Raw genomic sequence first — 26,737 nt, 5'->3', positions numbered from 1 at the left:
TCTAATACTTTCTATGCATGTTCTTCTTTGGTATGTATATGTACATATATGAATTGTAAGTATGTATGTGTTTGCATGTGTGTGGATGTGTGTGAGTGCATGTAGAGACCTGAGGTTGATATCTGTGATCACTCTTCTCTTATTTACTGAGGCAGGGTCTCTCAATCCAACCCAGAGCTTGCTGATTGAATAGTTGCTAGCCTGCTTGCTCATGGGCTTCCCCTGTCCACCCCTGAGAGCTGGGATGACATCACATCTGCCCAGCTTTCATGTAGGTTCTGGGGACTCAATCTCTGGTCCTCATGTTTGTGGGGCAAGTGCCTTATCTACTGAACCCAAGTCCCTTTCCCCCCATGTTTTATAAAAGAAATAGATTGTGACAAATGTTATGGGCGCATCCCCCACCATGTGTCCCACCTCATTGCTCTCTCTTTCTTTGCTAACTGAGAAAACCACATTTGATTGGCTATTCTATCCATATAATAAAGATATGCACTTGCTGCAATATGTATACTACAGGCAATGTATGAAGTGCTGTGATCCAGTTTCATAATGTTGATCCATTTCACAGCTGGAAAACCCAGAGGCGTACTTGAACTGTGTACAGGGTGCAAACAGTCAGGGAGTAGCCATGGACTCCAGTCCATCTTGGGGAACCACTCAGGGCCTATTGGCAGTTTCTCCTCCACACAGACCACCCTGAGCTGGAGTTGAAGATGGTAGGTGTCTTAGTTAGGGTTTCTATTGCTGTGAAGAGACACCCTGACCATGGCAACTCTTATAAAGGAAAAATACTTAATTAGGGCTGGCTTATAGTTCGGGGGTGTAGTCTGTTATCATCATGGCAGGAAGCATGGTGGCACATAGGTAGACATGGAACTCGAGAAGGAGCTGAGAGTTCTACATCTGGATCCACAGGCAGCAGGAAGAGAAACTATGGGCCTGGTTTGAGCTTCTGAAACCTCAAAGCTGACTCCCAGTGACATACTTCCTCTAATAAGGCCACACTTACTCCAGCAAGGCCACACCTCCTAATCCTTTCAAATAATACCCACTCCCCATGAGCCTCTGGGGGCCATTTCATTCCAACCACCACAGTAGGATTTTGAGAATGACTTTGAGGGTCTTGGGCTTTGGGGTAGGGTGGGGTGGGAAAGGGTCAGGAGCCCAGAAGGGCTGTCCTGCTGCCTTCTACTGTTAGCACTGCTTAAGCAGGCTGTGCACAAAAGGGGTGACCAGGTCATGCCCCGTCTCTGTGGAGGTGGACATCTAGGATTGCAGAATTCTGGGTAAGGAAATCAAGGTTCTCTTCATGCTCCCCACTTTCTAACGTCCACCTCTCTGGTTGAAAGATGTATCAGTGTGTCTGAGGGGGACAGTCACTGGAGGCTGGGTCTACTCAGCTCAGGGGACAGCTTGCTACCACAGTATGGAGGTGTTGAGGCCATTGGAGGAGAGTTAGGACCTCTAGGCATTCATGTTGAGATTGTGCTCATATGTGTCCCCGACAGATCTGACCCCCAGAACTTAGCATGACTGAACATCTGAGTGCCCATAGCCACACACATATACAAACACACACACACACACACACACACACACACACACACACACACACACACACCACACTCTCACATGTCCATATACTCAAATGTGCATACACATGCATGTGCTGGAACACACGTGTAAACATGTGTGCCTCAACATCCTCACATATATATTCATACCTAAATAAGCATGTATACATACCTAGGTATGCAGAGGGCATGGCAAAGCCATTTCCTACCACTAGAGGGTGCTAGAAGCCTTCCTAGCAATTTCTCTCTCTCTCTCTCTCTCTCTCTCTCTCTCTCTCTCTCTCTCTCTCTCTCTCTCTCTCTCTCTCTCTCTCTCTCTCTCTCTCTCTCTCCACCAAAAAAGAAAGCAAAGGAAAAGAGAGCCCTTGGAAAATGCCGCACGGATGGTAATTCCAGTGAAGACAGTTGTAAATCCACAGGCTGGTGATAGTAATAAAGTATGAAGGACCGAGGCTAGATTGACAGACACAGGGAACAGTCAGCCACCTGAGGTTTTCCCGCCACCTGCCCTCCCCACCCCAGACTCAGCCTCCATCTCCAGGTCTGTGGGCACATGCCTCCTCCCTAGTTTGGGCTTCTGTGGTTTGTCTGCACCAGCAGGAGCTGCCCGGGGGCGGGTTTCACAGGCCACCTTCCCCTCCCGAGCGACATCTGCTTATTAACCTCAGCTCCAAAAGCAGCAGAGCCGAGTTCTGAAAACTTCAGGGCCTGTGTCTGCTGGGCTAGGAGCACCGTTGGGGCTGACTCTGGCCTCAGGAGGGCTGGTGCTCCCTCCCCTTGGGTGTCCTCCTCGATCCAGGGAGGGTCAACCGCAGCCAAGGGGTCTGGCATCCCTCACTCCGGGAGAACCAGGGCCAGCCCAGCTGTTCACACCACAGCGCCCTTCACCTCCATCCCAGGAAAGGACAACACGTGGCCTGTGCATTTGCTTATTTGGAGCAGCCAGGGTTTCTAGGGACAGGGTGACATGAGCCCTTTCAGAGGTGAGTTCTGGGCCGGATATCCAAGGCTCCAGGTGCCGTGTGCATGTGTGTGTGCGTGTGCATGTGTGTGTGTGTGCGTGCGTGTGTATGTGTGTGTGTGTGTGTGTGTGTTGCTCGGGATGAAACCCAGGGACTCATGCATGTAAAAGCACTCTACCCACTGAGCGGCATCCTCAGTTCCTCAAGGTCCTTTTAGAATATTTATTTTTCCATTTATTAGATAGGATCTCATATAGCCCAGGATGTGCCCTTAAACTTCTGATCCTATCTCTATCTCCTCAGTGCTAGGTGAGCACCCTACCAGCTGAGCCACATCCCCAACTCCCTGGGCTCCAGTTTTGATTTTAGGATCTGTAGTCCTAATGCTTAGGCTGCTAAACAACTCACTCCCAGCCATGCCCAGGGTCAGGGCCACTTCTGTAAGATAGCAGAAAGGATCCCAGACCCTGGGCTCTTTAGCCTTTATCTGCCTTGAGTCCACAGGGTGCCTGCAACAGTCTCTCAAGCATTACTTGCAATGTTTCCAAACACCAGGTTCTTCTCGGAGTGTTGGAGGCATGGCCTTGTGTGCACTGACCCTGGACCCTGGCCTTGCGGCATTTGGCTACTCGATGCTGCCGACGTGCTCCAGGCTCTGTGGTGTGCTGGGGAGAATTGATAGAGATTCAGGAGGGGTTTTCCCAAGAGTGGTGATAGTCAAGCCACCCCTGACTGAAGCCCCCAGCCATGGGGTGGACAAATCATAGGCAGAGTCAGCAGTGACACCCTGAGGATAAAGGTCAGCGAGATGGCTCAGTAGGTGGAGTTGCTGGTCCTCTAGCCTGATGACCTGAGTGTGATTCCTGAGATCTACATGGTGGGAGGAGAGAAGAGACTCCTGCAATCTGTCCTCTAGTTTCCACATGTGTGCCATGGTGCACGCACAGGCACACACACACACACACACACACACACACACACACACACACATGCACACTCACACACACTCTAAATGTTAAAATAAATGAATACATTCTTAAAATGACATTTTGACGGGCTTTCACGGCTCCAGTTCCCAGAGGCTCATTGCTCAAAATTGGGCTGGTAAGTCAGAGACGGCTCAGTTGGTAAAGTGCTTGGATGACGAGCTTGGGGAACTGAGTTCAGTCCCCAGAACACACATCACCAAGCCAGGTATGCATGGGCTTGCCATCCCGGGGATCCTTGGGGCTCACTGGCCAGCAAGTGCTCTGCCTCTCTCTTTTGTTGTTTCTCCTCTTTCCTACCTCCCCTCCTCCGGTTCCTTCTCCTTCATATATATACCTAGAGGTGGGTGCAATTTCCCAGCCTTACCCCTCACCCCCTTATATCACCACTCACCAGACAGGTGGGGGTGGGTGGGGCTCAGAACCGGACTTGGCACAGTGTGTGTAAGAAAAACAAATTCCCACACGGGGGTCGCTTCCAGCCACCCAGCCAGTGTAGAAACTTGCAATATGGTTTTGAACCAGGCACTGGCTTCAAAGCAACCTGGAGTGGGGGTGGGGGAGGGGTGCTAACACCTGCCCCCTCACTCATGACTTCCATGTCCAAACAACACAGAATGCACCCCTTTCTCTCTCCTCCTGCCTCAAACACCCTCTTTCCTGAGCAGCTCTGGGCTCTGCCCACATGTGAGTGTGTGAGAGAGGATGAGACCCAGGAGCCTGGGGACTTCGCGGCTGTGTTGACTTGAGGTCAATGCAGAGAGTGTAGGGTGAGGGTGGGAACCTCCTTCCATCCCTTCCTGCCATCTCGACCCTTGTCCCCCCAGATCTGCCCTCAGTCTTGCATGCTGGAGCTTGGCCATCCCTGGAGGAAGGGAGCACCTAGACACTCATTCCCTTCCAGATCCTCCCTCAATCTCGAGGAAGTGCATTTGGTTTTTCTGCCCAGCCAGCCCGAGGCTTCCGAACCTAAATAAATAAATAGAAATAAACCAGTAGATCTTTTATCCGAGAACTCCTTTCCGGTCACGTCTGTCCCCTTGGCCAGACTTCTAAGTGGAAGAGCGATGGGCCTCTGCTTGGAGAAAATTTACCATCACTTTAGGCTTTACCGAGGTGGGAGTGTTGGCCCTTCGGCCCCTCTGCTCCTCACTGGGCGTTTTATCTCTACTTAAATGGCTGCGGCTGGACCTCGGCAGACCCAGAGCGGCTAGCTTGTTTCTGTGGGCTGTTCTGGAAAAAGGAGGCTTCACGCTTCCTGGTTCTGTCAGGAATGTTGATTTGAAAGGTGCCCGGCTACTTGGCAGACTAGAGATGGGTTGTGAGGCACGGAGGAGAGAACCTGGGTCTCCTGGCTTTCCATTCTCCACTTCCTAAGGTTGTTGTACTTTGGGTATCTTTTGAAAATGGCAGAAGCTGGTTTTCTCTCTCTCTCTCTCTCTCTCTCTCTCTCTCTCTCTCTCTATTTATTTATTTATTTATTTTTAGAACAAAACTGAGGACATTGGTGTCTTGATCACATGTCAAAACGAGTGGAAATTCAACTTACGATATTTGCCATAACACACCCGTAGAAGTGTGCTGCTCTCAAGCCTGGTCAGAGAAGCTCTCGTGTGCTTTGGGCAATGGTTACTGCAGAGACCGGTAACTGGCGAGTGCTGAGACTGTCTACATCAACCCTCTCATGATAAGTGTGTGTGGAGAGATTGTGAAAGTCTGAGCACCGGGAGGAGAGCTGTGAAATGCTGTCGCCTGGACACGGCAGGGCATTGCACACATGAGCTCACAGAGCTGTGATTATTCATACGGGATCAAACCACAAAGGTTCTAGCGGGGCCTGCAGGGGTGGGAGTGTCTCCCGAGGTCCCTAGCTGAGAAACTATACTTATACTGGTGACTCTGTCAGAGAATATGTGCACGTGGGAAACCTCAGCCCATTCCTGCCTTCAGCGACTTTGCTGGAAGGAACCTCAGCTAGTGAGGCAGTGTGGGATTAGAAACCCCTGTAAAAGATTTGATCAACAACGAAGAACTGGAAAAAATTTAATGCAAGAGAAAAAATGGCATGGGAGGTGTCCTGTCTCCCAGGACCCAGCTCGCCTGGGACGCATGCTCTGCGTTTCCCTCTAGGGCTCCTCCCAGCCACTCTGGCTGTTGGAGTCCTGCACTTTGCAGGCAGTCATCTGTCCCTGTCCCATGCATTTACATTCAACTGCTTCTTGGCCTCGGAGGGGCTGCTGGGTTTGGGCCCCAGGCTCAGTGTCCTGTGCTCATCACTGTTCATGCCAGCGGGCCCTGACCTTCCACCAGGTGGCTTCTGGTGGCGTTGTTGCTCGGGGCTCTGGATCCCCATGTCTGTGTCCAGAGGCTCAGACTCAGATGGACTCACAGCTGGTCCTCGTCCACCCAGATGGTCTTGCGCTGTTCCTCCCCGATCTTGTCTTTGAGGACACGCAGCAGCTCCTCCACACTGCTCCACATCTCAGCCTCCACAGTGGCGTAGAGGCAGGGTAGCGCCTCCAGCTCCTTCTCTTTGAGTCTGCACACACGCAGGAATTCCTCCTCCGTCTCTGGCCGTGGTAGCAGCTTCCTGCGGGGGCGAGGGGAGAGAGAGATGGCAAGGGAAGACATGGGGAGGCTGCGGGACTTGATGCCCACAGTGTGAGACAGAAGCCTGGATTGTATAGTTGCCCCCGCCTGGGCCACTGGACCACACATGCCCCATACCTGCTGCCTCCACCTCCCGAGTGCTGGGGTCACAGCAATGAGTATGTTTAGCACTACTGAAGGGTTTAAGACCAGCTTGGGCTAATGTGTGAGTTCAAGGCTAGCCTGGGCTATGTGGTGAGAACCCGTTTCATTCCAGAATCAGGTCATCACCCCAAATGGAAACCTTGTCCCCATTAAATACAAATTACACCCCCCCCATCTTCCTCAGTACCTGGCTCCAACCATTCTGCTTTCTGTCCCTGAGAATCTGATACTTTAGGGATTTCCTATAAGTAGAACCATGTAGTGTCTGTCCCCAGGCTGATGTTACAGTATCCTATCCTTGAGTGCCACTATTGTGGCTGATGTTAGAATGTTCTCCTTTTTTCAAGGTTGAATACTATTCTACCAGGCTGACCTCCAGCTTTTGATCCTCCCAAGTGGCCTGTGCCACCACATTTGGCCACCTCCCTCCTTCTCAGGTACTTCATCTTAGTGACAGGAAGTTGACAGACCCTCTCCCAACAGCTACATTCATCCCATGTGTCTTACATCCGTGCTCCAGCATCTCCCCCACTGTGCTCAGGGTCAGCGTCACAGGACCTAGCATCCAGGATTTTGGGAAGGGATGGGTAGAGCGTGGTGGTGGAGGGCTGGCATGGGAACCGTGGTATCCTTACCTGAAGCGTTTGATGTTCTTCTCGTTCACCCGGATGAGCAGGACGATGGGATACACCTTGCACTTGATCAGGTCGCGCACGCAACTGATCCCTGCCTCTAGCAAGCAGTGTTTATTCTGTAAACACAACAGTCACTGTCAGCAGTGGCACCCATGTTATCTACCCTTGTGGGTGCCAGGCTAAGCCTGGGTGCCAGGCTGAGCTAGGGAACTTCCAAAGCGGGTCTCTGTGAGGCCGGAGCCCCACACCTCTGGACACCGTTCAACCCTGCTGAGCACAGTGGCATCCGCAGTCTAGGTCTAGCCCAAGGGGGGCTTGCAATGGACACTTGACCACCCCCCCCAGTCTTCCAGGTTGCTCCTAGTATTGGGTAAGATAACAGAAAACGTTGGGAAGGGTGGCTGGCTGGAGGGACCTTGGGGCTCTTGCTTAACCAGGAGCTTGCTGTTTGTAGAAAAGAATGATTCCCACTTGGCCGAGGCATCAAGCCCTAGAGGAGGCTGAGCCAGGAGGATTGAGAATTTTAGGTCAGTCTGGGTGACATGGTGAGACCTGTCTAAAAGACCAAGCCAAATTAAATGATCAAAAGAACTTAGAAAGCTGGGCATGGGGGTGTGTGCCTGGAGTTCCAGCACTTGGGAGGTTGAGGCAGGAACGTCATGAGTTTGACTAGATTACCTAGTAAGACTTAGTGCCAAAATTAGAAAGAGAAAGAAAGAAAGAAAGTAAAAGAAAGAAATTTAAAGACTATAAAAAGCCAGGTGTGGTGGTACACACCTGTGATCCTAGCACTTGGGAAGCAGAGGCAGGAGGATAGTGATTGGAGGGTAGCCTGGCTACATAGTGAGAGGGTATCTAAAAAACAAGTAAACAAAGGCTAGAGAGATGACTCAGTGGTTACGAGTATTTGCTGCTCTTCCAGAGGACCTGAGTTCAGATCCCAGCACCCACGTGACAGCTTACAACCAATTGGAACTCTAGCTCCACAGGATGTGATGTTCTCTTCTGACCTCTGTGGGCACTGCAGTCACACTGTACAAACACACACAGACACACAGACATACAGACACAGACACACAGACACACACACACAGACACACAGACACAGACACACACACAGACACACACACACAAACACACACACACACACACAAACACACGCGCGCGCACACGCACACACGCATGCATGCACACTTAAACAAAAATACCTTAACAAAACCCAGGACAAACAAGAAACAGAATATATATATTGGCTCAGATGTTGTGTGTGTGTTTCTGTGTGAATGTGGATCCAAGGCAAGAGGAGACAACCATAGTGTCACCTTGCTCAGGGGCAGGCTCCTTGTTTCTTTTTGAACAGTTTCTCTCTTGGCCTGGGGTTCATGATTTGCTTAAGCTGACTAGTGCTGGTGAGTGAACCTCAGGAATCTGCCTGTCTTAGTCAGGGTGACTGTTGCTGTGATGAAACACTAAGACCAAAACAACTTGGGGAGGAAGGGGTTCATTTGGTTTTCACTTCTACATCCATAGTCCATCACTGAAGGAAGTCAGAACAGGAACTCAAGCAGGGCAGGAACCTGGAGGCAGGAGCTGATGCAGAGGCCATGGAGGAGTGCTGCTTTACTGGCATGCTCCCAGTGGCTTGCTCAGCCTGCTTTCTTACAGAACCCAGGGCCACCAGCCTAGGGATGGCATCACCTACCGTGGGCTGGGCCCTCCTCCATCAATCACTAAGAAAGCACCCTACAGCTGGATCTTAGGGAGGCATTTTCTCAGCCGAGGCTCCCTCCTTTCAGATAACTCAAGGTGACATAAAACGAGCCAGCACCTCCTATCTCTCCCTTCCTAATGCTGGGATCACAGTCCATGCCACCATGCCTGGATCCTCAGGTGGGTCCTAAGGCTTGCACTCAGCTCCTCATTCTTGCATAGCTGTAGTTAACCAACTTAGCCATCACCTCAGTGGCTGGTGCCTGAGGAATGACCCTCAAGGTTGTCCTCTGATCTTGACACACACACGTACACATATACACATGCATTTTCTCACACATGAGCACACATACGTGTTGCCTTCATACTGGCCAAAAAGGTCAGCTCTGCCTTCATCTGTGCATGTCAATGATACACAAGGAGGCTGTATACGTGACCACGCAGATGCATGGCAAGCCAGGTTACTGGCTCCTGCTACTCCCAAGGGTGCTGTCCTCTCCCCTGCCATGACTCTCCAGCCTCAGAGCAAGGAAGAACTCCAAGCTTTACAGCTGATCAGCATCCTTTTGCCCGGTTAGGGTCACTCGGGGTCACCTCGTCTAGCTCCAGAGGAATCTGACTCGCACACTGTGACGTTCCTGGGTGGCTGTCTGTGACTCTTCTACTGTGTCTCTTTCCCACGGTTGAGTGGATATGACACTTGGCACCCATGCTGTGTGGTTTATTTATTTATTTCTTGTCAACTTGACACGCACAAACCTGGACAGAGGAAGCCTCAGTCCAGGAACTGCCTTCATCAGATTGCCTGCAAAGTAAATCTGTGGGCATTTTCTTGATTAGTGATTGGTGTGGAAGGGCCCAGCCCACTGTGGGTGGTGTCATCCCTAGGCAGGTGGTTTTGGGAATAAGAAAGAAGGCTGAACAAGCCATGTGGTGCAAGCCAGTAAGCAGTGTTCTTCCATGGCTTCCGCTTCACTTCCTGCCTCTAGGTTCTTGCCTGGAGTTCCTGTGCTAACTTCCTTTAGTGATAGAGCATGACCTGAGAAATGTAAGATGAAATAAACCTCTTTCTCCACAAGTTGTTTTTGTTTCATGGTCTTTATCTTAGCAACAGAAAGCAAAGTAGAATGTGCTTCTATCTCATCCTGGTACACCCTTCTCTCTCTCTCTCTCTCTCTCTCTCTCTCTCTCTCTCTCTCTCTCTCTCTCCCTCTCTCTCTTTCACACACACACACACACACACACACACACACACACACACACACACCCTTAGCTGACACGAGCCAACACCAGGCCATTGGCTGGAACAGAAAACAGCAAATTTCAAAACACAAGCCCACATCAGAGACCTGAGGACAAAGAGTGGAGGAAGAGTGTGATCTGAGGCCTGAGTATAGAGAAAGAATGGCCATACCTGTGGCCACCCACTCTTTCCCATAACCCAGAACGTCACGGAGATGGTTGGGTGGGGTCTCAGCCTGGCTGGTACCCAGTGTTCCTCACCTTGGCTGCCACAGCCTCAATGTTGGCAGGGACGATGCATTCAAAGGTGTTGGGGTTCTTTTCCCGGGAGTAGATGATGGTCTCAGTCTTCTGCTTCCGGAGGAACTCATCTCTTGTGACGATATCTGCAGAGAGGGGAATTGGTGTCCAGGGTGGCAAGTGCTATTTGTGGTAGGTCATTCCTTCCAGGCCCTACCTGTCCCCTCCTGGATGCATTAATTTGATATCTACCTGGTCCTTTCCACTGTGGTTAAATGGAACCTCATCTTCTCTAACTAGATGGGGAAGCTCCTTGAGGGTGGGATCAAGGCCATGGTTCATGCTCTTCATGCTAGACCATGCAGCAGGGACTTAGTGAACACTCAAGCTCTGGATTTTCAGCTGTGAGTGTTACTGGACAAAGTAGCTCTGGTGTTGTGGGTCAACACAGAGTCCAGTTCAACCATAAATCTCACCTATAGAACCAGCCCTACATGCCTATCCATTCATTCTTCTATTCATCCTCTATCCATTCCTCTATCTGCTCATCCATCATCAACCAGTCCACTCATCTATCATCAACCCACCCATCCATTATCCAGTTATTCACTATCTATCCATCTACTCACCCATCCATCCATATAACATCCATCCATTCAGCATCTACCTGTCCAACCATTCATCCTCCTCCTGTCCATCCATTCACTCATCACCCATCTCCCAAGTATCTACCATCCATCTACCTACTATGTATGGATCCCTATCCACCCATCAGTCCATCATCCATCCATCCATCCATCCATCCATCCATCCATCCATCCATCATCTACGTTTCCATCATCTACCATGCACCCATTTACCCATCTCCCTGGCATGCACCACTCTTCTACCTACTACTTATTTCCATTATCATCCACCCACCATCCACTCATCCATCCACCCATCCATCCACCCACCCACCATCCATCCATCCATCCATCCATCCATCCATCCATCCATCCATCCATTTCCCTACCCACTTACCAACCCATCTACCTACCCACCCATCTATCTGACCACCTACCTACCCACCTACCCATCTATCTACCCACTTATCTATCTATCCACACATCTATCTACCCACCCACCCACAGGATCTTGCTCATGGTCAAGCATTAGGATGAAACATGTGTTAAAACACACTTTTGCACTGAAGGAGCTGTGATCTAGCTGGAGAGAAGTATGTGGGTTACATATTATTTAGGAAGTGACTTAGTGGGTACAGTGTGAGAACACTGAGGAGGAGTGGGGAGAGGGTAGGCAGGAAGAGGAAGAGGGGCAATAGAAGAGAGGGGAGGGAAGAATAAGGGGAGGAGGCTGAGTCACCCTAGTGATGGGCTCCAGAGGCCTGTGTCCCTCATTTGCCATCTGGCCACGCTCACCTGACTTGCAGATGGTGAACTCCATGGCACCCCCCGAGTTGAGCAGCTTCTGCACCAATGTCTTGGCCAGCATGGTGGGAGTGAAGAGCACTGGTCGGCGGCGCTCACAGTGGAAGGCGCTCACTAGGCTGTAGGGGATCAGGGTGAGGTTCCGGCTGAGCTCATTCTCAGGGTCCAGTTCTGGTGGAGAACAGAAGCAGTGGGCTGACAGAGACCACCCTGTACCAGGGCACATTTAGGGTATGGAGGCCCTGGCCACCTTCATGGCCCCATGGAGCCTGGAGGCTTCTGGTGATGGGGGAAGGAACATGGGTATCTTGGAGCTACTCTGAGTACCTGGGAATGCCTCTGAGGGGGCTGTGGGGAAAACACACAGACACACAGGAACCCTAATGTGTTCTGAAGTATGGGCCACCTCAGTAGACCAAGGACAGCTTCTTAGAATAGGGGTGTGGCTTGTGACCAGGAGTAGAGCCAGCTACAGAGAGGTATCCTTCCTGACTGAAATGTTCACTCCTGATGGGTGCTTACAATCCCAGTGCTGGGGAGGCAGAGATAGGTGGATTGGGTGCTCAGGGAGCTTGCTGGTTAGTCAGTCAAGCCTCATCCGAGTCACCAGGCCAATGAGAGAGCTTGCCTCAAAAGCAAGATGGGGGGCTGAAGAGACAGATCACCAGTTAAAGGCACTTGCTGGGGCCTGGAAAGATGGCTCAGCTGCTCTTCCAGAGGACCTGGGTTCAATTCCCAGCACCCATATGGCAGCTCACAACTGTTTGTAATTCAAGTTCCAGTGGATCTGACTCCCTCACAAAAACATGCATGACAAACACCAATGCGTATAAAAAAAAATAAGAGTACTTGCTGCTCTTGCAGATGACTGAGTTCAAATCCCAGCACCCACCTCAGGTGACTCACAGACAGCTAGCTACCTGTAACTACAGCTTCAGAGGGTTCATCGCCCTCTTCTGGTCTCTGTGGGTACTGCACTCATGTGGCAAGAACGGGTGCATGTAACCAAAACAACAATAACAACAAAAAGCCCAGTAAGGTAGATGTGACTAAATAACAATACCTGAGTGGTTTCTATGGCCACACGAGTGCATATGCAAGCCCCCCTCTGAGGTTACAGAGGCAGTCAACAATTGTTGGGGAGCTAGACTCTTTGGTGGAGCTCCCTGCAGGGAGCTCCAGGGAGGCCACTTTTGTGAATCATCACCTGTGCCGTGGTGGGACCCTTCTGAAGATGCAGTGGCCTGAGTCGCCTGTACTCCTGTGACCAACCCCAATAAACTCACTGGTTCACCACAGTAGATCTGGCTGGACTTGCTCCTTTGGCTGGTGTTGCCCTCTCTGTCTGGTGTGACTAGAGACTTCCCCAGAACAGTCCTGCAATGTGGTGGTTCAGGCAGACAGCTGGGTGAATGCAGGAGACTGATGGAGCGGCAGAGAGGACCAGGTGGCAAGATGGCAGGCCACAGGGCAAAGCTTTGGGGTCTTTCATAGAAGGCACAGTCCTCTGTTCCCCTGAGTCCCAAGGCTAGGGGATCTATTAAGGTTAGCTCCAGGTATCTAGGGATCCATTCCCAGAGGCAGGACTCTGTCCCTGTTCCTGTGTCCCTGGCTTGCCCAGCATGGGCACAAAGAAGTCTTCCTGATTATCTGTACTTGGGATCTGTCTCCCTGTCTCCAAGAGAGCCCAGCCTAGACGGGGTGGGGGGGTGCAGGGAGGAGCTGGCTCAGCATCATCCAGGGGCAGGGCCCTGGGTGGCTTTTTACCAGCTAGGTAAATGAAAAAGGTACTCAGTGGGGAGAGAGATCAGTAAGCAAATAGGTCTTGGCAAATGGTTTCCATCAATGTGGGCACCTGGGCTTAAAGGGACGGTGACAGGTGTTAGACAGGCCAGAGCTGGGTGAGGCTATCACCCTGGGGAGTCGTGGGGGACAGGAAGATGGCAAATATGGCGGGATGGCAGGGTTGGGTGACTCTTCTCATGCATCCTTTCTTCCCTTTGATTTTGCTTGAGCTAGGGTCTCACTATGTAGCCCAAGCTGGCCTTCAACTCATGGCAATTCTCCTGCCTCAGCTAACAAAATCCTAGGATTACAGATGTATGCCACTATCCCCCCCCCCCCCCGTGTGTGTGTGTGTGTGTGTGTAGATATGGGGTGTCTCATTGGCTGTCTTTATCACTCTCTACCTTATTTTTTTGAGACAGGGTCTCTCATTCAACCAGGATGGCTCATCAATGGCCAGAATGGCCAGCCAGTGAACTCCAGGTAGCCTCCTGCCTCTGCCTTCCCTGTGCTGGGATTGTAAGCACAAACCATAATGATTCTGGGTCAAGTACTTTACAGACAGGGCCATTTCTTCACCCTCCCTACCTCGCCTGTCCATTCTGCTGCTTAAACTCATCACAGGGTTTCATTTAAGTTTGGAGTGTGCACCGCAAGGCCAGCCCAGACAGGCCCCTGCTGGGCTGGGGGGAGGGGCCGGGAGGTCCTCACACACCTTCATGCTTCTCGGTCAGGAGTTTGGTGGCATCCAGCGAGGACCGAGAGAGGCTCCCCAGGGGGCTCCCAGAGATGATTCTCACCCGTTCATTGCTGTTCATTCGTTTGTACTTGTTTTCTGACCGGCTGACAAACTGTGGAGAGGAGGGTGGGGCAGGTGGGCCGGGTGACAGAATTCTCTTGGCTTCAAGTCTTGAGCCAGATTGAGCTGCACCAGGCAGACAAAACCAGCCTGACCTTTGTTCAAACCTTAACTCTACTCTGGGGGCCCAGGGCAGAACACCTCTGCTGTAAAGAGCCGGCATGGGACTCTGGGACACTCTAGCTACCATCACACAAAGACGCCACTTGCAGCTACTATTCTAGCTGGTGAGGACCATGGCTGGCAGCCCCTGGGCTGCATACATGCTGGAACTCTCCAACTTCCCGACACTGCTCCCATGACCTTCTGGGTTCAAGGAACATGGCTCCCTCACACAGTTCATAGATACTTCTCTGGAACAGAGTTCAGGTTCCCACAATGTCCCCTGGGCACCTTCAAGTCTCTCCTGCTTCCTTCTGCAGAAGAGCCAGCAGCCTGCCCAGTGCTAGCGTGCACCCTGGCATGCTTTTATTTTACATATTTTTTGAGACAGGGTCTTATATAGCCCAGGCTGGTCTCAAACTCACTATGTAGCCCAGAAGGACCGTGAACTTCAGATTCCCCCTGCCTCCACGTCCTGAGTGCTGGGATTTCAAGCATGCTCCACGTGGTGCTGGGAATGGAACCTAGGGCTTCATGCACGGTAGGCAGGCATTTTAACAACCGAGTCACACCCCTAGTTTAGCCTTGAGTCTTTGAATGAAACTCAGCTTGACACATGGGCTTAACAGTGTCATGGTAGAGGGCCCTGGCTTCAGGAGGGCTGCAGGGTCCTTTCCCACCTGTCTGTTTCTGTCACATAATTATGTTTATCTGGGTTTGAGGGTCAAGGGGTTGGCGATTTCTTGCTGCATCAAAGTCTTATTAATGCAGCACCCATGCAGGAAATGTGCGTCTGGGCTGCACACTCAGATTCTTTACCTCTCTCAACTATCAATAAAAGAATGGCTATAGAGACTGAATCTGTACCTATATGGAATCATACATCAGGCTTGTTGGTGGTCCTTGTGTTATCCACTCCTAAATTTTTTTTTTTTTGAAATTAAGTACAAGGAGGAAAACTTTTTTCCAATCCTGAAGAGCTAAACTGTCTCTACAGACAGGCAAGATTCAAGGAACCTGCTGGGTTTCCCTATCTCCTTGGCTGCTGGGATGCTCAGGGAAGTTTAATGCTCCTTCAGAGGAAGCAAACTGGCCTAAATATCTGGAGGGCTTGTTTTCCCTTCCTGCTACAGCACATCTGATTTTTCTATCATATTTTAGCAGCTGAGTTGTTGAAGCTCTTTTGGCCTGAAGTTTCTTCAAATCTTTTATGAAAGTGAGACCAGCTTCCAGCAGGCGTGGAGTCTGTCTACAGACCTGTCACTGTGAGGATAAAATGGGACGGAAGAAACCGGGCGCTGTGAGATGTCACAAGAGGTGCGGGAATACAAAGACGTGTTATTTCCACACTGGCATCTCTTCTTGGTAGGCAGAGGGCGGAGCCCTGGCAAACTGCGCTAGAAAAGTCAGCAGGCTTCCGATCACCAGCCTTACCTGGAGGAGCTGGCCAAAGAAGAAGCTCGCTCTGGAGAGGCGGGGGCTGACCCGAGGGTCGCTGGTTGAAAGCGTCTCTTCAGGCTGCAGGGTGTTCTGAAACGAGTTTGTCCATCAGCCCGAGTTGAGCGAGGGGCTCCTGAGTATGAGCCCGCTGTAGAGAGAGGGACACCTGTCCCCAAGTCCCCTCCCTCTTGAGTGTCAAGGTGCAACATCAAAGGCCCACAGCTGGGCAGCAGCAGCTGCTAGGAGAAAGCAACTGCTTGTATCTGAGACCAGAGTGGGATGGGGTGAGATGCATTTGAGTCCCCTAAGTTACAGCGGGCAGGGCTCATGGGAGTTCCCCCTTCCCAAAGGACCAAATGCCTTGCAAAGCATCTTCCCGATGAGATGGCAACATGGCCAGCTCCTGCTTCTTACATGTAGAGAAGAGGGGAGATGCAGGGCTTCCTACCCCACCACTCCACTGGTGTGTGTGTGTGTGTGTGTGTGTGTGTGTGTGTGTGTGTGTGTATACCTACCCGGAGGCTGCGCAGGGTGTGGTGAGCACTGTCCGCCTCCTCCCGGCTGCCCCTGTGAACAAGTCGCTGGAGTTTCACTAGGAGGAGCTGCTGAGCCCTGGGGAGGGGACACGGGAGCAACCTCAAGGTTAGAACTGAGCCCCGCAGTCGGTCGGGAGGAACTGAGCTGCAGGAGTTGCTGTGCAACACCGTGCTCCCACTGGGGTTGGGATACAGCATCTGCAGACCAGCTTGGGGGGCGGGGTATGTCCTTGCCCCGGGCCTTCTCCACCAACCATCTGACTGGCCAAGATCCACTTGCCTGTGACTGGCCAAGCAGCAGCAAGGGCCCAGAAGTGCAGGTGTCACTTTGTGGGAGCATGGGCTCCCAGATAGCCCTGACACCTGCTGGGGTTCAGCCCAGGATGATTAAAAAGGAACAACTAAAGGGGTATGGCTCAGAGACAGAGCATTTGCCCAACATGCTCCAGGGCTCTGGGGTCCACCCCCCCCCGCCCCGCCCCTTAACCTCAGGTAGAAGAAAAGGCCAGGTATGACTGTCGTCCCAGTTGTCCTAGGAGGGGAAGGGCTGGGGATAGGCAAGTTCAACTCCAGGCTGGACAACTCAGATTATATTGCAAAGTAAAAAACAAACAAACAAACAAAAAACCCCAAACGGGCATGAAGCTTCAGTGGTAGAGCCCCTGCCTAGAATCCCCCAGTGAGGGGCTGGGGTGTGGCTCAGTGGTAGAGCACCTGCCTAGAATCCCCCAGTGAGGGGCTGGGGTGTGGCTCAGTGGTAGAGCCCCTGGCTAGAATCCCCCAGTGAGGGGCTGGGGTATGGCTCAGTGGTAGAGCCCCTGCCTAGAATCCCCCAGTGAGGGGCTGGAGTATGGCTCCAGGTCGAGCCCCTGTCTAGAATCCCCCAGTGAGGGGCTGGGGTGTGGCTCCAGGTAGAGGGCTCTAACGCATGCCTGGTGGTCACTACACAGAATGAGGGTTCTAGGAGACTTTGTAGGGACACAGTGCCATCTTTGCTAGGGTAAGGATGCCTTCTACAGAAGGAGGTGCCAGTATCTTCCAGTTCCTCAAGGCTGAGGGGCCTGCTGGACTTGAGGTGGTCTCAGAGGCCCCCACTGCCCCTACTCACCGGCTGTAGCTAGGGATGGTGCCCATGTCCAGGTCTTGGTCTGTGAAGGGGTCAACTCGTGCACATAACCACTCATGCCTGTCCTGGTACATGGTGTCTAGGACATGCACCACATCGTCACACTTCAGGGACATGGAACAGGCGTCTAGCTGGCTGGAGATGTTCAGGTTCAGGCGGATATAGAAGGAGTCCCCTGATGTGATCACACCGTCCTCCATCTCCTTCAGCAGCTTCCGGTATCCTGAGGGGGACACAATGCGAACACTCAAGCACCCTGGAGATGACATCATCTCTGTGCCTGACTTCCTCCTTGTGAATGGGCCGCCATGTCATCTGTGAGGGTCCCTTTTCATCTGGGCTTCCAGGAAGCTTGGAGTTAAGATTTGTGCTAAGCTGCAATGTTTAACTTACCAACATCTGTATTGTGGTCTCTAGACCTTCTCCACCATTACAAGGAACTTGCCCACAGGTACTTAACATGCAGTAGGCTTTACACATCCTTCAAGTCAACGAGTTTTCACAAATGCATACGTGTGGATAAGCTCCTACCCTGAGCTCCTGCTCCGAACCTTGCTGGTAGGCTCTCTCAGGCCAAGTTTTTCTTGGTTGCACTTGCCCTAGCTAGCTCTACCTCCTGTTGCGCAAATGAAAACAAGGACCACGAGTTCCCATGCTTCTGGCTGCTACTGCGCGACATTATGTTTGGAAGACACAGCATGGTGACACTCATGCCTTTTCATTGCTTTATAGTATTCATATATGTATATATATATGTATATATATACATATACATACATACATATATATGCTGCGAGTCACTCAGATAGGTTATTTCTGGTGAACGCATGGACTCATTTTTCTTGGATATGCATACAGAAATTGTGTCACCAGGCCATTGTGAATCTGTGTGGAAGCCCTTTGTAGCTACTGCCAAATGCATTTCTAGGTTAATAAGACTGTTGCACACGCTATTAAGGCCAAATATTACTGGTCTTTTGAGTAAAACTTTGCAAATAGCTTTGGAGGCATTGAGGGCTTACAGCGTGAATCTAATAAATTCTGCGAGCTGTCAGTGAATGGCGGTGGTATACGTCTATAATTTATCTCCAAAGCAACCCCAGTGTCAGAGGTGTGTGTGTCAAAATGGGAGCCGTACAAGCGGGCTCCTTGTAGGTTACACATAGTCAAAGGACATCCTAGGCAGCCGGATTGGCATGGAGAAACAGAGATCCTATATTGGGCCTTTCAGGGGTGTCCCAGCCTAGCCCAGCGGCTGGTCAGACTCCCTCATACCCTGCTTGAGTCTGACTGAGCTCTGCTCTGGGGCAAGGGGCCTCTCCCAGAAATCCAGTCTGGATGGGTTTCTATGCTGTCATTCACCTCTAGAGGGCGCAACTCACTGTGCAGTCCTGTGACCCAGGGGTCAGTGTGCTCCCTAGAGATTTATTTATTTATTTTTGTGCGCCTCAGGAGCTGGTAGGAGCGTGTCCCATGAGTGAGGGTGACTGAATTCTGCACCACGGTGCTGCTGGGAAGGGGCAGGAGGGCGGTTTGGAGAAGCGGGCTGGGCTATTTATGCTCTGCTCAAATATTCATGATTACTGTGGTTAAAAATAAGACTCAGCTGCAGAGGCAATCACGCAGGAAAACCCAGAGGTGAGAATGAGAACCCAAGTCATCACCCGGCAGAAGGGCTGCCCGGAGGGGGCGGGGCTGGGCCAGGCCGGGAGGCAGGGCTGGCTGTCAGGGGCCTGGATGTGCTTCCGTAGCCTGGCTTGGCTGGGTCTCACAGATGTCAGCACCCATGCCGGGAGAGGGGTGAGCTAGCCTCCCCAGGAGGTTTGTGGATTTGGTTCGGGGTGACACAGAGCATTGTCATCCTCACCCAAGAGGATGTCATCATTACTGATTTCCTCTTGGGTTGTGTTGTGGCTCATTCCTCACTGGGCACAGATAAGCAAGGGGAGGCCCAGGGTTTGAGTCCTCTACCCCACTCTCGGTGGGCCAGGTCTGACCCAGGCTTTACCTTCATTGTTGACCTTGTAGTGCAGGGTGATGGGGCCACTACACCTCTGGATGGTCCACCGGGCCTCTTCCTTTGTGCAAGCATCCAATGGCACGCTCTGCCTTTCACCTCGGATGCAGCCCTCCAGCTACAGAGCAAAAACAAGCTGTTTGTTTTCTTAGGCTCTGCAGATGGGCATCTTGGTGGGGCTAAGGCTGCTTCCCATGGGAGCATCCTTCTTCCAGACACAGGGCATCATCTCATGCAACGTGTGTGTGTGTGTGTGTGTGTGTGTGTGTGTGTGTGTGTGTGTGTCTAGGTGTGCATGCTTTTGCACATGAGCACACATAGAAAAGAAGGGCCTGGGCACCCCACAGCTTCCCCCTCTGTCTCTTACCAGCAGTAGTTGGTGGCCCTCACGAAGTCCAGCCCTTTCTGCCAGCGAGCCTGGCTTGACAGAGTGAATGAAGCTTCCACGTGCATTGCCGCCTAGCAGGGTGAGTTGGGTGATGAGTCCATCTCCATTCAGGGTTGTGTGCTGTACCAAGGGGCTGGTGCCTCGCACATGGCCCCCAGATGTAACCGATGGCCGGAAGGGCCTGAGTTGGGAAATAAAATAGGCAGTTGGGCTCAAGAGAGAAAGGGCTAAACCCAGGATATGCTAGCAGGCTGGGAAGGATGTGTCCTGGATGATTGGGAGCCTCCAGTTTCTAAGATACTGATGACTTCAGCCACCTTTTTGGCCCCAGGAAGTAGGAATGACTGACTACCTGGCCCTTCCTCTGTGTGTCTAGGTTTCTTATTAGGGAATGCCAAGGGTCAGATGGAGTGGTTCTCTCTGTGTGCCCTAACTCCCACACTTCCAACTCACTAGGTAGCCGAGAATAACCTTGAACTTCTCATCCTCCTGCCTGCACCTCCTGAGGACTGGGATTTCAGGGGTGTGCCACCTTGCCTGATACATGTGGTGCTGGGGATGGAGCCTAGGGATTCATGCATGCTGGGTGAGCACCCTCCCAATTGAGCTACATCCCTAGTCTGAGTGATTGAGATCCTAAGATTAGTCTTGGAACACAGAGATGGTCCCCTCTGTGTGGAACTGAGAGGGTGAGGGTCTTGGGTCCCATCCTTGAACTCCAGTTTGGCCATTCCCATCCCTGGTACCTTTTTCCTATCCCTCTTCCGTGTGTGTGTGTGTGTGTGTGTGTGTGTGTGTGTGTGTGTGTGTGTGCTTGAGTATGTGTATATATGTGGCTATGTGCATGTGGAGGTCAGGGGTTAAGCTTGGGTGTTGTTCCTCAGCCCTCCTTGTTTTTGTAGAGTCTCTCACTGGATCTGGAGCTTGCTGATTACAAGCACGTACCACCACACCTAGCTTTTTCTGTAGGTGGGTTCTGGGGATTTGAACTCAGGTCTTCATGCTTGTGTGGCAAGACCCATATCCACTGAGCCGTCTCCCTAACCATCTCCATACCTTTCTAAAGAGAACTTCCGGAACATGAGGTTGACCTGCTCCAGGTCGTAGGCATCCAGTCCCTCGGACTGGTGTGAGGAGGAGGAAGAGTGGATGGAGGGGGGTCCGAAGGAGTAGCGTTCATGATTGTCATCTGCACAGGAGTGAGGGGGGCTGTCAGGACTCAGGTGCATCAAGGGGAGCACCTAGGGCCATCCCTCCCACCCACCTCCTGACGTCAAGTGGGCAGTGCCTCCTGGAGGGGAATAGTAGCATAGCTCTGTAGACTGGAATTTGGCAAGAGTCAGCTCCCTCCAGAGGCAGAGCACAGGGTTGCACCATGTAGCCCAGGCTGTGCTCAAACTTGTCTCCTCCTGTCTCCATCTCTCAAGTGCTGGGATTACAGGTGTGTTCCTCAGGTGCAGGGATCTGGGATCAGAATCTTGCTGTTCTGACTCTATCCTGCCTGTCCTGCCATCAGGACAGGTGGTAAAGTTCAAAATAGACATCCCCCTGCCTCTCTTCTTAAGGTGCCTCACCAGATAGGTAGGGAGTTAGGAGGCCAGAAGAGGACACCTGGTACCCTCCTCTATCACTTTCTGCCTATTCCTTTGCAGCAGGGTCTCTCTCCTTGAACCTCATCTTGGCAGGAGGATAGCCAGGCTCTGCAGGCTTCTTGTCTCTGTTAGAGATGTTGGCAGGGACACCCCGCTTGCTATAAGGATGCTGGGGTCCAAGCTCTAGTCCTTATGATTGTGGAACAAGAACTCAGCCATTAAACCATCTCTTCAGCTCTCAGTTAGACCCCCGCATTCTTACCGCCCTCCTCCACTGTCTCTCATACTCTGGGTCCGTAGGACCTGAGGTCCTTATCCTTTCCTCTCACCTCAACTGGACTGTAAGTTCCCAGGGGAGATGCTGGCTGGAACAGAGCCACCAGGGTGAGGGACACACTGGTCCTGTTTGGGGCTGATAACAAAGGCCAATTCTGCACAAGAATTTTTCCCGACACCCGTAACATACTTTGGACGCTTGCCCAGGATTCACTTCCCGGCTTCCCGTTCTAAAACTCTCTTGGTTCTTTTCATTGCTCAGCTTCCATTAGGTGCTAACCCCTCTTTAACACTTGATAGCTTGCGATGGTCCCCAGTTGTGGAGGATCGCTAATCTGTCCATTTTGTCTGTTGGTGGCCTCCGCTAGCCAGGGGCCACGGATGGGGATGGGGGAGGACTGGAATGTGTGTGTGGGTGCTGGCAGGGCATGTCTGCAGGATTCTGAATCACAGGAGCCTAACCTAAGAGCAGGGTGGAGCTCCGGGAATACTTGAGACACGGGGGTGGGGTAGGGGAGGTTGGGGGGCATCTCCAGGCTTTCCTCCCTGTCAGCGATCAAGCCAGGCATATTCCTCTGGTTCATGGTGCTAACACCATGGTCTCTGCCAGCAGGGATGTTGGGCCTAGGCCTGAGCTGGGATCCCTAGCTGGGAGGTGCAGGCTGTTGAGGCCATACATGTGCTCTGGAGTCCAGGCCCCCACTGCTGGCTTTCCATATAGCCTATGTACAGTTGAGAGAATGTCAGTATCCCCAACATGGCCTATTTGAGGACTATCCCCTAAATTCATTCCTGGTCTCCACCTCCAGTTTCATGTAGCCCAGGCTAGCCTCCAATTCTCTAAGTAGCTGAGGATGACCTTGAACTTCAAATACACCTGCATCCACCTACCAAGTACTAGGATCACAGTAGTGTGTCATCAAGCCCAGTTTATATGGTGCTGGGGTAGAACCCAGGACTTTGTGCATGCTAGGTAAACACTAGATCAATTGAGCCACACCCCAGGCCCTCACTGGGGGTTCCTAGGCAGGTGCTCTACCACTGAGCCACACCCCAGCCCCTCACTGGGGGATTCTAGGCAGGTGCTCTACCACTGAGCACACCCCAGCCCCTCACTGGGGGATTCTAGGCAGGTGCTCTACCACTGAGCCACACCCCAGCCCCTCACTGGGGTATTGGAGGAAATCTCTCTATGGTTGAGTCACATTCTGAGTCCTAGAATTATTACTATTTAAAAATACTACTTAAAAGTTTCTCTTTTTTCTTCTGCCTGTAAATCACAGAATTATCTTGGTCTCTAGCTGGAGCCTCTGTTCAGTTCTACCCCTATGCCCTCTTCTGAGTCCCTTTCTGAACAGACACTGCCCTCCCAGGTCACCAGCTCCTCCAGGGCTGGCAGATACACACCATCAAGGTCCAAGGTGTCAAACCCACAGCTATCATTATCTTCTTCCACGGTGCTGCAAGACATAAGCCAGGGGCAAGAAGGACACTGGTGTGAGTGTGTGCTGCGGGTGAACAAGGTGGAGGGAGCTTCTGGAATGTTCTGGCTTTCCATCAGGCCTTACTTCTAAGAGGCAATATGGGAGGGAATGGGAGGATGAGGAGGGCGGGATGAAGCAGGGGTAACTAAGGAAGAAAGTCTAAATCATCAGGGAAGGCCGCCCTGGTGGCGTGCATAGACCACATCTCACAATGGCTGAGCAGGTGAGTGGAGGCCAGGTGTAGCCAGATGTGGTGGTTCTCGCCAGTAATTGCAGTAGTCAGGAGGCAGAAGCAGGGGCATGGACTGTGAGAGGCCAGCATAGAGTATGGATTTCCCAGAGGCCTACGCAGCCACCTATGCCTGCTGGGATGGCTCCGAGGCAGTAGAGAACCCTCTAGGAAGGGGTGAGTGCGACGGAACACTGGGCTGGCCAAGGTGGTTGTAGTACAAAGGGTCTTTAGTAACTACCCTGAAAACCGGTCCAAGATGTCCAGAAGGGAGCAGCCGCTAGGGGACTGGAGAAGCATTTTACAGATGAGTGTGGGCTGATGTTTATCAGGGAAGGTGGTGGCTGAGATGCTCAGACCCAGGCCCCAGCAGGACTAGGGTGTGAATCCAGTTCCCTTAGTTCTCTCAGAAGCCACCAGCATCTGGCTGTGATGTGTGTGCATGTGCAGGTGGTGCGTATTTGTGTGTATGTGGAGGCCAGAGGACAGCGTTTCTTTGTGTAGCTTTGGAACCTGTCCTGGATTTCGCTCTGGGTCAAGACCTCTTGGGTGGGGGGGCATCAAATGACCCTTTCACAGGGGTTGCATATCAGATATTTACGATTCATAGCAGCAGCAAAAATACAGTTATGAAGTAGCACCAAAATTAATTTTTTGCTTGGGGGTCACCACAACCTGAGGAACTGTATTAAAGGGGTGTACCACTAGGAAGGTTGAGAACCACTGAATTAGGCAATGTTGGCTGGCCAGCAAGCTCAGGGACCTACCTATTTCCTTGCTGGGATTACAAGCACAAGCTTGTCATTAATCTGATTTTAAGATTTATTTGTTTGTTTGTTTGTTTGTTTTTCGAGACAGGGTTTCTCTGTGTAGCTTTGCGCCTTTCCTGGAACTCACTCTGTAGCCTCGCCTGGCTTCGAACTCACAGACGTCCACCTGGCTCTGCCTCCCAAGTGCTGGGATTAAAGATTTATTTATTTTTATTTGATGTGTATTAATGTTTTGTCTCTATGTGTGCATGTGCATGCACCGTGTGAGTCCCTGGTGACTATGGAGGTCAGGAGGAGGCCGGATCCCTTGGAACTGGAGTTAACAGACAATTGTGAGCTGCCATGTGGATTCTGGGAACCGAACCCAGGTCCTCTGCAGGAGCAGCCAATGCTCTTCATCACAGAACCCATTCTCCAGTCCCCACTTTAAAATTCAAAAATCATATTAATTTATTGTGTGTACATGCGAGTGTGCATGTGCGTGTCCACATGGAGGTTGTAGGGATGGAACTCAAAATGATCCGGCTTGGCAGCAAGCGCCCTTAACCCTCTGAGCCCTTCTGCTGGCTCATGCCTGGCTTTGGGAATGTGGGTTCTGGGGGACTGGATTCAGGCCTTTGTGCTTGCAAGGCAACTTTTTTTTTTATTGAGTTATCACCCCAGCCTGGCACCTGACTTTGAGTGGAGTGTAAGTGGGTCACCTAACTGCTATGTAAGTCTGAAAAACTGATGTTTTCCAGGAGGTGGGAGGAGGTCCTTGTAGATCTCCCACTCTTTGGGTGACAAAAGAAGTCTAAGGTCTGAGGCCTCAGGAGCTGGGAACCCAGTTTTAGGGCGTACGGGGGACAAAGTATGTAGGTTTGGCTGTATGACAGCAAAAGAGGGTGGTTCCCTATATCCAAGCCTTAACTACCTCAGTGGGGTGTTTGGGGTAGTGGACAATGGGCTCACCTTTCCCCTTTCCTTCTATGTTTTTATACCAACGTGGGGGCCTGGAGACAGGGGCAGCCAGCCAGCCAGCCAAGGCTTCCACCCGCCACTCACCTGCGGTGCGGCGCGTCTTCCTTGCAGCGTCTGACTATGGAGTCATTTCCTGGGGGTTCTGCAGTGATTGACATGATACTGCTGCGGCTCCGGTGGGGCTGCTGTGAACACGGCACAGCTGTGTTACCGGATATTTATCCGCGATGCCTCTGCTGGCATAAATATTATATACACGGAAACTAAATTTAACTTGGGATGTTCCTGCTCAGACTTGGGCAGCATGGGCTGAGCAAGCTGGTCCTCAGCGTGACCTTGGCTGGAGGAGGCTGGGCTCAGCCCTAGGGCAGTCAGCCGAGCTCCTAGCACAGCTGCTTCCACAGCTGCTGGCTGGAAGAAGCAGACAGGAACCACTGAGCTGGGCGGCCTCATGACCCAGAACAGGCTGGGCTCGGTGGCTCCCAGCTGTGCCTATCTGAAGGCTGTGCTTTGGACATAGTGGGTGTGGGGGCAAATAACTTGGGTTTTGGCACGGGAGCTGATACCAGATTGTTGTACATCCATTACCAAATTTCTACTTCCCTCAGGGTCTGATTTGAGAAGCTGAGCTGACATTTTTCCCAGGGCACCCCTCGGGCTTGGAATTTCTAATCTTGTGCCTTCTGCGGGGACAAACAGATAGCTGGATGTAACTGAAGGCTGGGGACCTTGTCTCGCTCTGTCTAGAAGTGGGGGTGCTCTCTCTGCTGCTGCTCCAGCAGCCCCCTGCCCTGCCTGCAGCCTCCTAAAATAGTGGTCTGGGTTGCCTGGGATGGTGAAGTTGCAGAATTATGGGCAGCTTTGGCCACCATGCTTTAGGAGGCCTGTCTCCTCCTCCTCCCATCAAGTGTTAAATTGGGAAACGAGGCAGCGGTGGGAAGGTGTGAATACATTGCTGAGCTAGGGAAAGAGAAACTTCTTTAAATAAATAGCAGTGAGGCCCCAGGCTCAGCCTGGGGACTCGGAAGGGTGTGCAAACAGAGTAAGAACCACGGCCAGCTCACCACCATCTTGGAGAAAGAGCTGGTGACAGGCAGCGAGCGGGAGGAACTGGGGCTGCCGTCTACGAAGTCCTCTTCATGCCCTTTAACTGTGCTCGTCAGAGCCGCAGGAAACAGGGAGATGTGCGAAAAATGGGAGAGAAAGGGGGGGGGAGGGAAGTTAAAGCCTGTAGTCAAGGGGTTCCCCCTGACATGCGTGGCTGTGGACACAGCAAATCAGGAGCTTGCTGAGCCTTCTCTGGCATCTCTTGGAGCAACAACAGTAACACCTTCACTCTATTGCAGGTGGTATTCCTGCCCCCACCCCACCCCCAGGATAATATACCCTGCCCAGAGCCAGGCTGGTCAAGGGTAGCTCCAGTCAAGACTAAATCTGTCTCTGAGAACTCAGAGGGTTTCCCCCCACCCCCTGTCAAATGGGGGAAGCATTGGGTAGACAGGACAAACTCTTGTCCAGTGTTCCCATCATCAGAATGGGTCCCACCTTTCCGTGCTCAACAAGGAAAAGATAGGCAAGCTTGTCACCCTCTTTGCCTTGTCCCTCAGGAGCTGCTTGGCATTTGTGTGACCATCTTT

General features: G+C 51.8%; 1 protein-coding gene across 1 annotated transcript in view; it reads right to left on the bottom strand.

The window, feature by feature from the left end:
- Nucleotides 1-5,580: 5,580 nt before the first annotated feature.
- Nucleotides 5,581-26,737, bottom strand: part of Card11 (caspase recruitment domain family member 11) — a 73,985-nt gene continuing 52,828 nt past the window's right edge. Inside the window, exons 12-25 of the mRNA XM_036172113.1 lie at nt 26,165-26,250; nt 25,185-25,285; nt 23,065-23,117; nt 20,846-20,978; nt 19,769-19,970; nt 19,393-19,519; nt 17,367-17,607; nt 16,238-16,334; nt 15,717-15,812; nt 14,037-14,172; nt 11,528-11,707; nt 10,128-10,252; nt 6,915-7,030; nt 5,581-6,115 (exon numbers count right to left, since the gene is read on the bottom strand). Coding sequence (XP_036028006.1) covers nt 5,911-6,115; nt 6,915-7,030; nt 10,128-10,252; nt 11,528-11,707; nt 14,037-14,172; nt 15,717-15,812; nt 16,238-16,334; nt 17,367-17,607; nt 19,393-19,519; nt 19,769-19,970; nt 20,846-20,978; nt 23,065-23,117; nt 25,185-25,285; nt 26,165-26,250 — 1,898 coding nt within the window. The 3' untranslated portion in view covers nt 5,581-5,910. The remainder of the gene's footprint in view (nt 6,116-6,914; nt 7,031-10,127; nt 10,253-11,527; nt 11,708-14,036; nt 14,173-15,716; nt 15,813-16,237; nt 16,335-17,366; nt 17,608-19,392; nt 19,520-19,768; nt 19,971-20,845; nt 20,979-23,064; nt 23,118-25,184; nt 25,286-26,164; nt 26,251-26,737) is intronic.

The sequence above is a fragment of the Onychomys torridus genome, chromosome 22 (genome assembly GCF_903995425.1).
Source record: "Onychomys torridus chromosome 22, mOncTor1.1, whole genome shotgun sequence".
Lineage (NCBI taxonomy): Eukaryota > Metazoa > Chordata > Mammalia > Rodentia > Cricetidae > Onychomys > Onychomys torridus.
Note: the sequence above shows the minus strand (reverse complement) of the source record. Positions and strands in the feature narration are given on the sequence as shown.